This window comes from Pollicipes pollicipes, unplaced genomic scaffold (assembly GCF_011947565.3).
Source record: "Pollicipes pollicipes isolate AB1234 unplaced genomic scaffold, Ppol_2.1 Scaffold_7262;HRSCAF=8765_pilon_pilon_pilon, whole genome shotgun sequence".
NCBI classification, from domain to species: domain Eukaryota; kingdom Metazoa; phylum Arthropoda; class Thecostraca; order Pollicipedomorpha; family Pollicipedidae; genus Pollicipes; species Pollicipes pollicipes.
The window spans coordinates 474,662-490,949 of NW_023597055.1; the positions used below are offsets into that span (position 1 = coordinate 474,662).

Here is a 16,288-nt window from a genome sequence, read left to right on the forward strand (position 1 = left end):
GCCACCTGGCCAGCCAGGACTCCCGCGCGCTGTCCAACGGGGAAAGCCAGAGTGCCTGCAGCGTATGGATCTGTCCCACATGCTCCTGGAGCTTCAGAGGATTCTGGATATTCACGGGGTAGTGTCTGGAGTGTCTGGAGGATAGTGTCTGGAGGACCTAGGGCAGGATCCGATTGACTCGCATTTCCTATGGTGCCTATGTGGCACGAACCGGAAAGTCGGTTATCCATGATAATCGACAGCTGACGTTGGATCGCATCGACCGGTCGATAATCGCGTGCCCAAGAACTCCGTCCCTATTGAAACACGGAAACCAACAACCCGGCGACCCCCGACGCCAAACTCTACCCCACGCAAACGCGTCGACATCACGTCAGCGGCTCGCCAGGCGTGACCCAGCCGCCGCCGTCGCCGTGCAGACGTGTGTGCGTGCCGCCGCCCTGCGCGCGCCGCACCCCGGGCGGCGCCGCCGTCTCCGGCGCGCCGTCCAGCCGGGGTTGCCTCACCGCGCCGCGGCGGCGCTGTCGACACGGCCCGGCCGACGGTCCGGCGCCGGCCGCCGTGCCGTTTGCGACAGAGGCGCGCGCGCGCGCCGCGTCGTTCGCACGGTTTCTGGGGCCGGCAGGCGACAGCCGCCGCGGCCATCTGGTGCTTTCTGGGCCTCCGGCGGCGCTAAGCGGAGCTTCGCCTGGCAACTGCGCTCTGGCAACTCCGCTCTGGCAACTCTGGCGGTCGGCCAAGCGGAGGTGTGCGACGCCTGCTGGGAAGACGCGGGTCCAGGCTTGCGGGCCGCCGCGGACGTGGTAATGAAGGCGATCTTGTTGCCGTTTCTCGGTCTAACGCTTGAAATGGGCTCTAGCTTGAGCCGAGGAGGACGACGAAAGATTTAATGAGACTGAAAGGCATAATGTGTCACATTTTTTTGCAGAACTTTTAAGTGTAACACTTGGGTATTACGTTTAGTCGGAAGTGAATTCGTCTCGGCGCGGGAGGTGCGGCATATCCGGCGTGCGGTACCCGGTGCCGGGCACCTCCGTCCCGGAGACGCCGGCAAAGCCCCGCGCGTGGTACGGTGGTATCGTGACGTGGCCGTGCGGTGCCCCACAGCACATTTCAGCAGGATTATCCCCTGCTGACTCAGGTCTGACATATGGCAGCACCGGAACCCATGTTGACATCGGGGATTTTTGGCCGTGGGCAGACATTACACCGGCTGGTGGTGTCAGCTGGTTAAGACTGTCGCTAAGAGAAAGTCAACAAATGGGGCAATAACGAGAGACGAATATGTCGTGAGCGGAATGGCGAGCTGCTAACAGGCGTGAAATTCACACCTGGAAAACCTCCAGAAGTTGAAAGAATCCTAACGCGATTTTGTAACGCCTATTGCAATGTGACGCGCGAGGCTAACGCGATGATAGCCGCGCGTGCCAAGTGCCTGGCACGAACCAGTTTAATTACCTCTCACATACTTCCATTTGTAAACCTGCACTCGGGACTAACATCATGTTTCCTGCAAGAGAAGATCTACGAAATCCGTATGATCGTCATCTTCCCTAACGCCGTACGTTGGGACCCCGAGGAGCAAAAGTTTGGACCCCATGAAACTGATCTAAACCCCAGAAACATTTTGGGTTTACAGGAGCTTGGACATAGCCACAAACGCAAATGAAAGAGTAGCCAGCTTACAGTTTTCTTCCAGGCGTGGTTTGCAGGGACAATCAAGCAGCTTTGGGTGGGGGTAGGGGTGGCACCGGGCTTATGGATAGCAGGATAGAAAACACGATAGGGCCCGTGTCCCGTTCCCGGGTTCCGGGGAGACAAATGTTCTTTCCTTAGCGAAATGCCGGATCCGTCCGTAGCTCACTAGGTTTACGAAAAGGAAAAACATTCACACAAAGTCGAAGCTGATCAAAAACTCTTGCGGCCCGGTCCTCACAGCGTGTCTGCAATGAGCGTTCGTCCCGCAGGCTCAGCTGGCTAGAGAGTCTGTCTTCACAATATGCTCGTAACGGGGTAGATTCATGGCTCGTTATGCGCTCGCTATTTGCCCCTGACCGGAATGATTTGCCCCTGACCTTACTGGAATTGCCCGTGCTAAAAACTCAGATGGCGTCAGAGGGCTGGACAGATCTTGCCGAGCACTGCGGAGCGTTTGCCAAAAATTCTACTGTTGACCCGGAATTTCACAACCGAGTGGTTGGGTCTGATTAACACTGGTTGGGATGTACAGACCTACCTACCTCTCTCTAGGCGGCACCACCTCCCCCGGGGCGACATCACCTCTCCTGGGTCAGCGCCATCTCCCCGGATGGCACCACCTCCCCCCGGGCGGCAGTACTTCCCCCGGGGCGACACCACCTCCCCGGGGCGGCACCACCTCCCCGGGCGGCACCACCTCCCCGGGCGGCACCACCTCCCCGGGCGGCACCACCTCCCCGGGCGGCACCACCTCCCCGGGCGGCATCACCTCCACCGGGGCGGCACCACCTCCCCGGGGCGGCACCACCTCCCCGGGCGGCACCACCACCACCTCCCCGCGGGCACCACTCCCGGGGCGACACCACCTCCCCGGGGCGGCATCACCTCCCCGGGGCGGCACCACCTCCCCGGGCGGCACCACCTCCACCGGGGCGGCATCACCTCCCCGGGGCGGCACCACCTCCCCGGGGCGGCACCACCTCCCCGGGCGGCACCACCTCCCCAGGGCGGCACCACCTCCCCGGGGCGGCACCACCTCCCCGGGGCGGTACCACCTCCCCGGGGCGGCACCACCTCCCCGGGGCGGCACCACCTCCCCGGGGCACCACCTCCCCGGCCACCCACTTTCCCGGGGCGACACCACCTCCCCGGCGGCACCACTTTCCCGGGGCGACACCACCTCCCCGGTGGCGACACCACCTCCCCGGCGGCACACTCCCCCGGGGCTACACACCACCTCCCCGGGGCGACACCACCTCCCCGGGGCGACACCACCTCCCCGGGGCGGCACCACCTCCCCGGCGACACCACCTCCCCGGGCGCACCACTTTCCCGCGACACCACCCTCCCCGGGCGGCACCACTTTCCCGGGGCGACACCACCTCCCCGGGGCGACACCACCCCCACTCCCCGGGGCGACCACCACCTCCCCGGGGCGACACCACCTCCCCGGGGCGGCACCCCCTCCCCGGGGCGGCACCACCTCCCCGGGCGGCATCACCTCCCCGGGCGGCACACCACCTCCCCGGGGGGCAAACCACCTGCCCGGGGCGACACCACCTCCACCGGGGCGACATCACTTCCCCTGAGTCGGCATCACCTCCCCCGGCGCGGCACGACCTCCCCGGGGTGGCACCACCTCCACGGCGCGGCACCACCTCCGGGTAGTGACGCCGTGCAAGGCTCCGACGCCACATCCGGCCGGCGGAAGCGGGAGCCCGCGCGGGTGTGGCACTCTCACTGGCTGCGGTCTACACCAACACGCGGCGGCGCCGGGTGAAAACGTCGCCGGCGACCCGCCCCGCGCTCCGGCCGAGGTCAGGTCGGGTGAAACGTTGACGGTGCCGCGCCTCGTGACTCGTGGCTTTCCTGCATAGCTGGTGACCCAGACTCGTCAGTCCCCGTCGCACGCAACGACACGTTTCACTGGATGGGCACTTCGGCTACCTCTGGTGGCCCCAGACTGTGACGTGGAATACATAAACATACGGAGCTTCTGGCAATTTACTGCTTGCTTTAAGAGCACTCAAGACATACTTAGCCGATACCCTTTTGACGTCAGACTAGAATTACGCACCGTTACTGGGGGGGGGGGGGGGGGGAGGGGGGGAGGGAATGTCTTCAATCAGTGATGGCATGACCACGTGCGCTGAGCTAGGTAACACTGAGGAGCCTTTTGTTCGACGCCAAGGCCAAGCCAGGGCTTCCTCCACGCAACCTGATGACCTTTGCCTGTGCGGGTCAGATGGTTGGTTTCATTCATCTTTGGTTTGAATGAATAAGAAAGGCACTCACTTCACGCACCATGAAAGCCTGCCTGTACTCCCATGTAAATCACGGAGCACCTGGTCGCACTGCTTAGCCTGTAGCCTTCACTCACTGCATGTATTTCATGCGCCATGCCGGAGGGATGTCCGTAGCCGGCGCAGAACGCAGCCAGCGTAATCAGGGCCCAATGGATGCAGGATCGAATGGGTCTCAACCCGTGTAGATGGCTTGCTGAGTTTGGTAAATGTGTGCAGGAATTTCACTGTGCGGGACTGAGACAAGGGGAGTCGGTATGAGACCCACTATGTTGGCACTTAGTATATTCGATTGTCTTTGCACGGGAGCACAAGCGATGACTGAGCGTTGTTTTTCGCGAGACGTCCCGTTCACGGCATCATTACCGACACATTAACGAAAATCCCGAAAAGAAATGTCGTCCTTTTCAAAACATCTCAGATTACCCGTGCCGATAAAGGGTGGTTTACTGCAGAGTTCCAATTACAGAACCAATGGAATGCACAACATGAAGCATACTTTCGCAGCCACCGTTAGCCAACCTTCGCTATCTTTATCACCAGACCGCCAACAGCTTAATAAGACGCTCGTGCCAGAAATCCATTAATGCTAACATTAGCAACGGGCTTCGGAGTGCCTTGTTGACTCCGGGACTCGCGCGCGTGCTCTTAAAAGCCCCCACGGTCGGCACGCATTGCGGCCCGGCCAGTCCTGACCTTGCCACCCACCAGGCGCCAGCCGCGAAGGGCCCGCGGGGTGGAAGACGGCCGGACGGCTGATAAGCGTGCCGCTCGATACCCTCGCCCCCTCCCACTCCCCTGCACCTCCACGCGAGGGGGCGCCAGGAGACGGCCCGACGGCTGATATCAGCGTCCCGCCGATACCCTCGCCCCCTCCCACGTCCCCTGCACCTCCACGCGAGGGGACACCAGGAGACGGCAGCGGCCGGCGCCTGTGCCCCTATTGGAGACAAGATACGATGTTGGAGACAAGATACGATGTTGAAAACAGCAACATTCAGCATTGTGCAGTTAATTCATGCTATCAATTCAGAAAATAGTTACGCAAACACAACTAACTCAGCCGGTCAGATGCCGCCCGGCTCCGCCTAGTACGCAGTGCGGTCCGGTCCGGTCCGGGCTGATCCGGGCCGGCCGGCTCGCGCGCCGTGCCTGACGCCGGCCACTTTCTCCTGCGTGACGGGCCAGGCCCAGCCCGGTGCACCGGCTGCCGTGCATCTGTCCGGGCCGGTACCACGGGGTGACAGGTGCCACAGGGTGACAGGTACCACAGGGTGACAGGTGCCACTGGGTGACAGGTGGGTGCCTAGCCGGTGTCAAGGCGGCGACCCGCTATGTGGCCAGACAGACGGAGCGCTCATGCGCCTAGACTGGTGTCACCGCATCGGCCGGCCCGGGGGGGGGGGGGGGGGAGAGGGAGGAGGAAACTCACTGACCAATCCGTTGGCAGACGCTGAGTAGATGGACGCAACTAGCAAAGCGGATGAATGGAAGCAAGGTGAAGGGATTTGGACAACGGAAGCAACTACATTTATTGGTACGCAGTGACGAGACATTTCGCAGTAATGAGGCGTCTAGCGTCGGCTGCTTTTGTCTATACTTACTGTATCAAATTATTCTAAGATGGTAAGTGCTCGTGCTTTGTAAGACATCTTGAGTATCAGAAGGGAATTAAGATCGCCTGCTTACAATAATTATCTACATGCTATTGGTTGAGTAAGTTGTGTTTCTGATGAATTTTTAGTCACGGACCTTGCTCACAGAATCAAAAATTCAAACACTGAAATTTTTGGGTAGTACGTATCTAATTATTGTAAGGATGTCACCTTAGTTCTTTTTTACTAAATGACATTTTGTTATCACTAATCGTTCGGTTAGCCATAACACGCTCATCGCGCTATTGAATAGCAGGCTGACCATTTGCTTCATATTCCCCAAAAACACAATAAGCGTTGAACTTTTATCCTGCCACACTCAGGCTTGAAAGTGGATACTAAGCCACCTGTGCGCCGGCCCTGTTGGCCCAACGCCACCCTCCACTCCGCGGGCGTCTTATGGCGGACGTCGAGGCTGCGTGCTGACGGCCGGGTTTACCTCAGCCTTGATCAGGTCACAGCACAACCCTCCCCCGAGAGCTGTCGGAAGTCGGTGCCTCAGTCTGGAGGCCGACGGCGCCCGCACCAGACCCGTGCGCACCCGCACCAGACCTGAGCAAGCACCGCACCAGACCCGAGGGGCCCCGCACGGACCCGAGCGGGCCCTGCACCAGACACCAGACCCGAGCGAGCCCTGCACCAGGCCCCGTACCAGCCCCGAACGAGCCCCGCACCAGACCCGAGCGGACTCTACATCAGACCCGGGCGGCCCCACGCCAAACCCGAGCCAGCCCCACACCAGACCCGAGTGGGCCTGGCACCAGACCCGAGCGGGCCCTGCACCAGACCCGAGCGGTCCTCGCACCGGACCCGAGAGGACCCCGCACCAGGCCTGAGCGAGCCCGCACCAGACCCGAGCGGGCCCGCACCAGACCAGCGTAGATCCTGAACCTAACAAGGTCGGCCGTTCCGCCTAGCGCACACGGTCGCGCCGGACAGCTGCACGGCCGGCCGGCCGACTCTAGACGGCGCCCACCGTGCAGCTCTGTGGACTCCGTGCAGCCCGACCGTCTCCGCCGTGCATGTTCTCCCGCTCTGTTCCGAGCTATCAATCAGAATACCAGCATGGCATGTGGGGCGCTGTTCGGACAGATGCTGCTGGATATCTCCGCCCCGATTATCAGGTGGTTTTGTTCTGGTTTGGTAGGACACGTCTCTTCGGGAGACTCTCACTCTGTCCGATGCTATCCGCACATCCCGCTCGGTTTTGTTCAGTCACCTTGGTCTGGTGGATAATATATTCGTTACTGGGCCTGGTATACATCTCGCTTTTTTCGTGGGGCGGGGGGCGGGGAAGGGCGAAAAGACCGTCACGTTCAGGGTGCCTTGTAAAAAATCAAGGTCACCAAGTAAATAATCAAAGTTTATCACATTCTTGGGCTTGGTATATATATATATATATATATATATATATATATATATATATATATATATATATATATTCAAAATATACAAAAACGGTAGGAAAAATAGCCAACAGAGGCGAAGAAAAGAGAGGCAGCATGACAGGGTGCTGCACCATTGTCTGAAAACATCATCAAATATCTAGCATATACAGACACCTCAAAGCCCCCGATGCCAGACCCCTTCTGCATGCCCGCAAAAGTGTGACATAAAACACATGCCACTGCACTGCCTGGTTTCCTTCACTTAGTCCTAGATGTTGCACGTCTGAGGCAACTCCTTTCCGCCCGCCCGCGACGGTGCTGACCGACTCTGCGGGCGGTCCGTCACACGGTTACTCGGCCGCACCGGGCCGGAGGACGCCGCAAACGCCGCGGGCGCGCCACCGCAGGGTACACTGCGTCACGAGCTGCGCAAGAGGGTGCATTACCAGCTAATTTGGTGGCTTTTGGAGGACATTTTTTGAACCAATGAGCTGCCTATTTGCGACACAACACTCTGGTGTGATGCGCAATGCGCCACCGTGTGTTGAGCAAGGGCGCAGGAGTGCCCCCCCCCCCCCCAAATACGCCGCCACGGTGGTCCCCCACAACTGATTTATTGTCTGAATTGATAGCAGTTATTACCGGAGTTTGAATGATGATCGCCGGGGACGCACGAGCCCCAGCTACCTTCAGACTCGGAGGTCACCCAGTGAGCACAGAGGCCACCAGCTTCATACTTCCAATGGTTAAGGTAACTTGGTAACGAGCGAACCCGGCAGTGCCCATTTGTGGCGTGTCGGACCATCCTACGATCAAAAATGTCAAGTCAACGTTCATGATTGAGGGCAAGGAAACAGGTCATCGCATGTTTCGACTGTTTAGTATAACATTTGCAATAACATCGACAAAAAGATCGTGCAATAAGCAGATTTCATGTAGAACAGTCAATCGGTGATAAGCCATATGAGGGGCAATCACATTTTAGTTGCTGTTTTCTGAAGACCAGACAGTAGTATTAGTCTTATTCTTCGGAGAAAAGCCAGGAGAATGGAGATATAGTTGGTTTGACATTTCTATTCTGCTATTGTTTCCACAAAGGCATGTTGCCGAAATATCAACCCAACCATATCTCTATTCTACTGGTTTTTCTCCGAGGAATAAGGCTAATACTACTGTCTTACCTATGTGAATAACGTTCCCCGCTAATGCACTGAACAACTGGCGTAATTTTCTGCAGACCGGTTACCGGCTCCAGTTACTTGTTTTTGAATGACAAAAGACTTAGCAATACACACCAGGCTGTCTGTGTAATTTTCATTCATAAAGGAAGGGATGGCCTTGCACGATACACATCCTGAAAACTCTTGACATGGCGTCAAAACTCCCTAGCGATCCGTGACATGATATCTATGCTGTAAGTAATCTGATCCGAACTAACAGCTGAGCATGAACTGAACATTACAACCGATGCGCACAGAAAGCGCATCTACGCGGAGAAATGGACGGCTTTTGCCTGAGCGTTCTCGCAGGGGTTAATCAAATTTGTGTGCGAGTGGGGTGGGGCGGAGAAGGGGTGGGGGGTGGGAGGCAATGGCGCTAAAGTGATACAAAGCTCTTACGCAAAGGTCATGCATTTTCGATCCAGCGCAGCTAAGTTCAAGGACAAAACATGACTGGCTGGAAAAACATCCGCCCCCTCCATTGCCCAAACGGGCCATGCCTCTCGGGGTGTGGTCTTGCTCCATGCTCGTGCATTAGGAAGAGATCGGTCGATACGGTTCGTGGTGCAAGGGCCGGACGTCCTACGCATTTTCATGAACAGGAAAGTGGCTGCAGCTCGTACTCGATCGAGCCAGCGCGGCGCCGCGTAAAGCTCAGAGTTCTACGACCTCAGAGTTCTTGTTTCCTCGACGTCCCATGGCTCGTAAAGCGCATAATCACGACATGCAGATATCTCACATCATCATCAGCCATTGAGAGAAATCTACGTTTCCAGTTTTTGCACGTATAAAATTTACGCCACAGTACGCAATTCCTCTTAGCTGGAGCTGCGCCGCTGACTTCGTACAAAACGTAGGCCTTGTGACATCTACAACCAGCATAGGTACAACACGTAGTACAAGTACACCTCCTGTTATTGCCACTGACTAGAGGTACTGAGTTATAAGACGGTGCGCAATGGCGTACGTCACGGTTTTTAAAAATATCTACTCGTGATTATCTTTCAACTAACAAGTTTGCACCGCTGCAAGCATGCGCACATGCGCATGCGCAGTGCGAGCAGAAGTTTCATGCCTTTGTAATCTTCACCAAGGCTTTCCGGTTTTCAGTAACATATTTCAGCTCTGGAGGTCACATCGTTACGTTTGCACGCACGTGAACCACAGGATGGCTAAAAGATTAGACACGCTTTTATTTCAGGCGCGAAAAGCATGTCATGACACTTAAAACTGACGATGATCACGACGATGAAATGATCGATCTGAGACAGACTTATTTCCGACACGATGACATCAATCATTTTTGACATTCAAACTTTTGAACGCTGCTGAAAGATAAGAGGCGTGGCAATGCATTTCCACGGGCGCACGCTGCCCATGCCATCTAAAAGCACAGAAACGGGTCCATAGAAGGCATACAAAACTGAAATGTGCCAAGAAGTGACAAAGGAATCCAAGTTAACAGTTCCTCGACATCCGTACCAGCCCCGAGAACTCGTTTCTGGAAGGACTCGGCGGCTGTAGCTTGGGATCCCCATCCCCGGAGGGAGAGGTGTGGGGTACCGCGGATGGGACGACCTTGGTAACACCGTCCGCCGTCGCCGCCCCCGCGGCCGCCCGGTCTCGCCGGGTTCGGCCGCCCAGCAGCTGCCGCCAGCAGAACACCTGACGGACGTAGCCTTCAAGAACTATTAAAAACCTGGCGCCATTGACCGGCGCAACGGATGCTAGACGGGTGTGGGGAGGGGCGTGACGACACAGAGGTGCAGGGAAGATATCAGACGTGTTTTGGCTGATGTGGGTCAGTTGCGGGCGTGGCTCAGATGTTGCCCATTACTCCGTTCTCGGATGGGCAGGAGATAAAACATTGATCCTTTTTACGCCAGCTTTGCACAACTCGATTTTTCCGATAGAAAGTATGTTTTTGAAAGGTCTCATTGAAAGCCTACGCGCAATATACTCAGCGCTTTCATATATGTTTGTGTTTTAGCATTCTGAATGTGGACATTCAAGCCTTGAGCGCAATACTGAAAGCATTATACAGAAAGCTCCGTAAGATTGCCAACGGCCGCAGTCGGTTTGCCGCCTCTCCTTCGCGGCATAAAGAACTGCAGTGAATGAGAAAGTAAAACATAACAACATTTCGCCACTCTGTTTTGCACCTCGTAAATTGCAAACGCCAGGAACACAATGGAAAATGACATAATTACGATGATACGCTGGAGCGTCTCCTTTCTTCTCTTCCGTTCTGTTTTCTTTCTCCTCCCGGTCTCAAATGCATGCTTCTCGAAAACGCCTGTCATTTTCGCCCACCAGTGCGTCAAATCCAAAGGATACTTTCGACACAAGGTCAAATCCCTGGTACCCAGGGCGCGGTCATGCCTGTAACGCGCCATCTCCGGGTCCTTTGTGGTGGCGACAGAGTCAGGGTCATCCTCCTTCGCCTCTCTTCCCAGTACGAGTAACGGAACCGCGGCCATTTTTTATTGAACAGCTCTGAAGCACCGCGGCTGGGAAGTACAGTCGCACGTTGGGAGTGACGGCAGAAGGGCGCCTGGGATCATCCGGAAGTCGATGAGGAACGCATGAGGCATTTACAGGCTTGTAGTGGCGTCGCTCTGTTGCTCGCCTGGAAATGCCATCGTGACGTCATGACCGCTCGATGAGAAAATTAGTGCAAATCACAACGTGCAGTGCAAAGGGCCCATGCCGGTCTTCACCTCATATTGTGCATGCTATAAGCAAACCTCTGTTTCCACGTCATCAAAATTGTTTGAAATGACCGTCACATGCCCACTCCAACGATTTCTGCAGGGCGCTTTTCAACCAACTGTCTGCAAGCCTGCCAGAGTTGTGCATGACCGACGCAGGTGCACATTTCTGCGCAGTGTTTTTGGTTGGCTAGACCGACATAACCTGAGTCAGTGTTTTTTTTAGGGCAGGCTATCATAGTTGGCGGTTCGCTAGGCAGAATCGCAGTTTCTGCTGCGTTCCAAGGTTTCCATTTATCGGAACTTCAAGGTCGACATCTCTCCAAAATATCAGATATCGGAACGCGAGCAGAAGTCACGTGGCAGCGCGTAACGCAGCGGAACGTTGCCATGACAAGTCATGCACTGCTGACGAACGTGCAGCTAAATGAGTCCAGGGCAGCAGAAGACACTTTTATGAGGAGTCATTGTCATATGTTGGAAATGCACTTAAAACAAAGAACTCGAAAGATTCGAAGAATCTACGGGAACACAGAAGGAAGACACTTTCCGGTGGATATGCAGCCAGAACTGTGCGAGAGCGAGCGGCTCAGCAAGAGACCCCGTCAACGAACCGTACCGCGATATGGACAGCCAGTTCAGTTAATGACAGCCCACCATCAGTGTCACCAGGTTTGGGGCCGTACGGGCCCAAAAGTGAACTGAAGTGAAGCTGCATGCCGACTGAGGCGATTTCTCGGCCGTCCTCATTGTACTGACTCAACGAAAACAATGACCCCACAGAAGAAACGTGATAATTGTGACCAGACAATCATTGGCCGGGGTTTTGGATGGTTAGCGTGACCCTACATATCACAAACGTTCAACCAATCCACTTTGTGGCACCTGGACGCATCAAGATCAAGGTGTATAGCATCGTTTGGTAAGTATTATCATCATATCGCATAGCACAAAAGTCGACGCGTAGGCAAAACGATTCCTTTAGGCGGGACCATACGCAATTAATTTGCATCATCCTGCCATCATCTAAGGGTGAAGGACTGGAGATGCAGCGACACACGACGCGGCGCGTTTGAAGTCTTTACTTCACCAATGATTAATGAGGTACAATGATTTAAAGGATCCAGGAAGCGGTAACATGCGGGAAAAGTCGTATAAAATATCACACTCTCCGAACCACTTTATCCTATCGCCACAGAGCTGGCTGCAGGCCTCAAGGCAGCAACGCATCTCTCTAACCACTGTCGGCGTCATCACCAAATCAACGCGGCATGAGGGCACACCCTCCAGTGCCTTGCTCTCCTCCGCCGGCGGCGTGGCCCGGCCCGGCAGAGGCCGAGTCGGCACCCTCCCCGGCTGGGCCGCGGCGTGACCCGAGCCGCCGACCGAGGCGGAACACGTAACCCGGCCGGCGACCGCGCCGCCGCATAGAAAGCTAGCGGCACTCACCGGGAGCCGTCGACGGCGGCTGGGTCACGGGCGCCGCGTGGCGGCGGGGGTAGGGGAGGGGGGCGTGATTTGACGCCGGAAACTGATACTCCGAGAGGTGACGACAGAGCGCGATGCTGAGACAGGACCCAGATAGATGACATGGGGACGTGACAAAGTGACATGACGCTGACATTTGGGACCGGAACGAGCGGCGTGCACGCGGCACCCGGTTTCTACCTGTGACGTCATCTGGCGGGTGACATGGTCGAGTAAACTAAGTACGTCACGTCATGCAAAGCGTGTTGCAATGACGCTGATTGGGTTACATTCAGATCGATTACTGTATTTTACATGACAAATTGCGAGCATGATATGGCATTTGAGCATGAGATGGCACATCACATCGACAGACATTTTAAATTTACATTAAGAGTTGATAAAAAGCTATCCCACATGTCATCACATTGTATAAAAAATACTTCGGACAACACGTCAAAAGGGGATCCTTTGAGTCAATTCCCGATTCCTCTAATGAGTCACATTCAACGGGAAATGTATCACCGCAAACCAACCAAACTCGGCCAAACTTGGCTCTATCGACTGCTGATGGTTGATACTCTATGTGACCGACCGTGTAAGAAATCTCGAACAGCCGTGAGAATCCTGCCCCAATTCAGCGAGCGTTTTCACTCCGGCGCGTGAAATACGACGCGACAGACTCGGCCCCGTAATGAAGAAATGATGGCCTGGCGCAGAGACGGCGCTTGGATGCCCAGCACATCGAAAGGTCCGGACAGTTCTCCCCCCGTGCGCAGAAATACGGACGGTAGCTTCCCTGGGCTGAAATTCAGGGCGCGCTATCCACATAACATGAAATCCTGAAGCGGTGACCTGCGCCGCACGCTACATCAGCGTTCAGTTATGCATGAACTATCGACGCTTAGACCCACATACAGTGCACATTACTAAGACAGGTAGCTGCAGACCTTTCCATCCGCATGCATGCCCCTGGAGCAGCATCCAACCTCCCCTGACCTGAAAAGGCCAGTCATAATGGCACGAGGCCGCATTTGACGGCTATCGGTCGACAGCGCACGTTTTCGCGAGCTCATTATCACGACACAAAAATAAGACGTCCACCTTTCCCTGTCCATTGTGAGCCCAATGGGGCGTGGCCGGCGGCGGCAGCGGGCGAGCGCACGCGCCGTCCTCTGCGCCGCGCCTGCTGGCCCCAGCACAGAGCCCAGCAGTCCGTGCAGGGGGCGGAACAGGCCAGGCTGCGAAACGCTGGCAGCCAGCGAGACCACTGTCCGGCTAGCCTTTCTGTGAAGCCGTGACCAGTCGCCACAGCTATCCGGCCCTGGCAAGACAATGCCAGCGCACGGTCGTTACCAGACAGCACTGCTGCAGCCGGTCTAATTGTCCAGACAAGTGCGTCATTCCGCCGGGACACGGCTGCTGTCTGACGCTGCCGTCTCTCCGGCTGCGACCAGGCAAAACTGCTCGTGGGGCGGCGAACAGTCCGGAATTCCCTAATGAACAGTGATCACGCTACTGTCCGGCTGTCTGCCCGTCTGTTCAGCCGTGATCAGACAAGTCTCCTGTCCGGCCGGTGACAAGCCTCCTATCTGGCCCGTGACCAGTCTCCCGCCCGGCCCGTGACCAGTCTCCTGTCCGGCCCGTGACCAGTCTCCTGTTCGTCCCCTGACCAGTCTCCTGTCCGGCCCGTGACCAGTCTCCCGCCCGGCCCGTGACCAGTCTCCTGTCCGGCCCGTGACCAGTCTCCCGCCCGGCCCGTGACAAGTCTCCTGTCCGGCCCGTGACCAGTCTCTTGTTGGGCCCGTGACCAGTCTCCTGTCCGGCCCGTGACCAGTCTCTTGTTGGGCCCGTGACCAGTCTCCTGTAGGGCCCGTGACCAGTCTCCTGTACGGCCGGTGACAAGTCTCCTGTTGGGCCCGTGACCAGTCTCCTGTCCGGCCTGTGTGCCCGCTCGTCCGTGACCGGAGTCTCAGCCCGGCGGCCGGCGCAGATCGCGGCCCGGAACGAGAACAGAGTCGGGCTTTCGCCGCTCGCCGGCCGGAGATGAGCCGGCGGCGGCTGACGTCCCGCCGCCGGCGCGGCCGCCCCGGACGGGCGATGGGCTACCCGTAAACAGGGGCGACAGAGCGACCCGCCTGGTGAAAAGCCGCCGCGGACAGCGGGCTGGACTGGCGGGGCGCCGGCTGGAGCCGGGGAAACTATATACCAGTCTGCATGCTAGCTACGCGTGGAAGCTCAGATTGGAGGATGCTCGCGATATCTGTTCACGTTTCTGGTGAAGCGTGAGCGTAAGAACCAAACGCTCGAGTCCCTACGTGGGGATGCTGCACCCAGCGTAAGTGTCTTAGGCTAACCGACGCGAGAGCACACATCTAGCACCGTGCATGCGCGAACACATTGGCAGCTGATACTTTTTCGCGACATGTACGTGCAAAACCGTCCTGGACATCACACGCAGTGGTCAGAAATAAGCCAGTTTGGAAAGACATGCATACACTTGAGCACTCTCCCGGCACCAGGTAAGTGCTCCGCTCCCGTTTGAAAGTAAACACGTCCATTCGCGCTCGTCTAGCGGTCACCCCTCACGAGAGAAGCGGGGCTCATATCAGCCGACTCTAATGAAGTCGCTAATCTGGTAATCTCGGCGGGCCTCTGAGTATGGCCAGGTTTCCCTGACAGCGAGAGTCGGTCTCCGGTGGTGTCTCAGACCGCCGCCGGCGGCCCTCGTCACTCAAACTTTCTTTTCTTCCCGCATATTTGCCCGAGCACGCTCGCAGGAGCGCCTCCGCGGCCGCCGGTATCCATGGCAACCACAAAACACTCCCGGAAGTGTATTGGGTAAGAATTAAGACAAAAGTTTGATATCAGGATGATAGTGGTTGGAAGCTTAAGCAACTTTATGCACTTGCTAGGATGCTTTACAGTAAGCTTAACCACTCAGCAACATTGAGAGCTTATGTAACGGAGACAAGTGACACTTGCGCTCACAGCAACTGATATGATAAAGCTGTCATTGGGGAAAAAACCGTGTAGAATATCTTTGCAAGAATACACGATCTATACACTTAACAAATCGCAATCCCACAAAATTATCATCTAAAGAAATTACCGGAATGTTTGAATGGGGATCCTTTGTGATCCCTAGTTTTTACAAAGCATAATGTGGTGCGAAAACGGTTATTATATTGCTGCGAAGCAGGTATTTGCTGCCCATTTCATCGGACATGCTCCGTTTCGCCCTTTCCCCAGACGGTAATAAACGTCTTTAGTGCAGTACTATGGCACGCAACGTCCTTAAGCGGGCCCCCTAAGCCAACATGACCCGCTTGGCTAAGTGCCAACCAGCCTTCTTTGACTGCGCAGCGCAATCTTGTGACGCCAGCCCACAGTCCGCCAGGCAGTAGACAGATGTCTGACCCTTGACTGTCTGAGTCACGACTGGAAATGCGCCGTAAAGTACACCAACACGGAGAGGAATGTGCCAAGTGCACGGCCTTGGCCTGCTGAGCTCAGCGCCCAGTGCATTGGTGACGCTGGCCTCGCCGTCTCAGCAGCCGCGGAACTACCGCTCACCTTGTTCGTCCTCATGCTGAGGACTCAGCAGTGCGGCTGCGGGCCGCCCGTCCTCCGGGTCCTGCTGACGTGCTGTGGCGCGGCTGTGTGTCCTCCTGACTGACCGCACTCCGGGCGTACCTCAGCGCTCGCCGCGTGCCGAGAAACTGACCGGCCGGCGCGCGACGGGCGACTACTTTCACTACCGCCTCCCCTGCCCCGGCCCCTCCCCCGCCACCGCCGCCGCCGCCGCCGCCGCCGCCGCCGCCGCCGCCGCCACCGGCGCCGGCC

The 16,288-nt window shown here is 56.8% G+C and overlaps 1 protein-coding gene across 1 annotated transcript in view; it reads right to left on the reverse strand.

The window, feature by feature from the left end:
- The window catches only part of LOC119114259 (acidic mammalian chitinase), a 35,235-nt gene extending 19,072 nt beyond the window's left edge, over window positions 1–16,163 (reverse strand). Inside the window, exon 1 of the mRNA XM_037238462.1 lies at window positions 16,019–16,163. Within this exon, the coding sequence (XP_037094357.1) occupies window positions 16,019–16,033 (15 nt within the window). The 5' untranslated portion in view covers window positions 16,034–16,163. The remainder of the gene's footprint in view (window positions 1–16,018) is intronic.
- Between the last annotated feature and the right edge of the window lie 125 nt (window positions 16,164–16,288).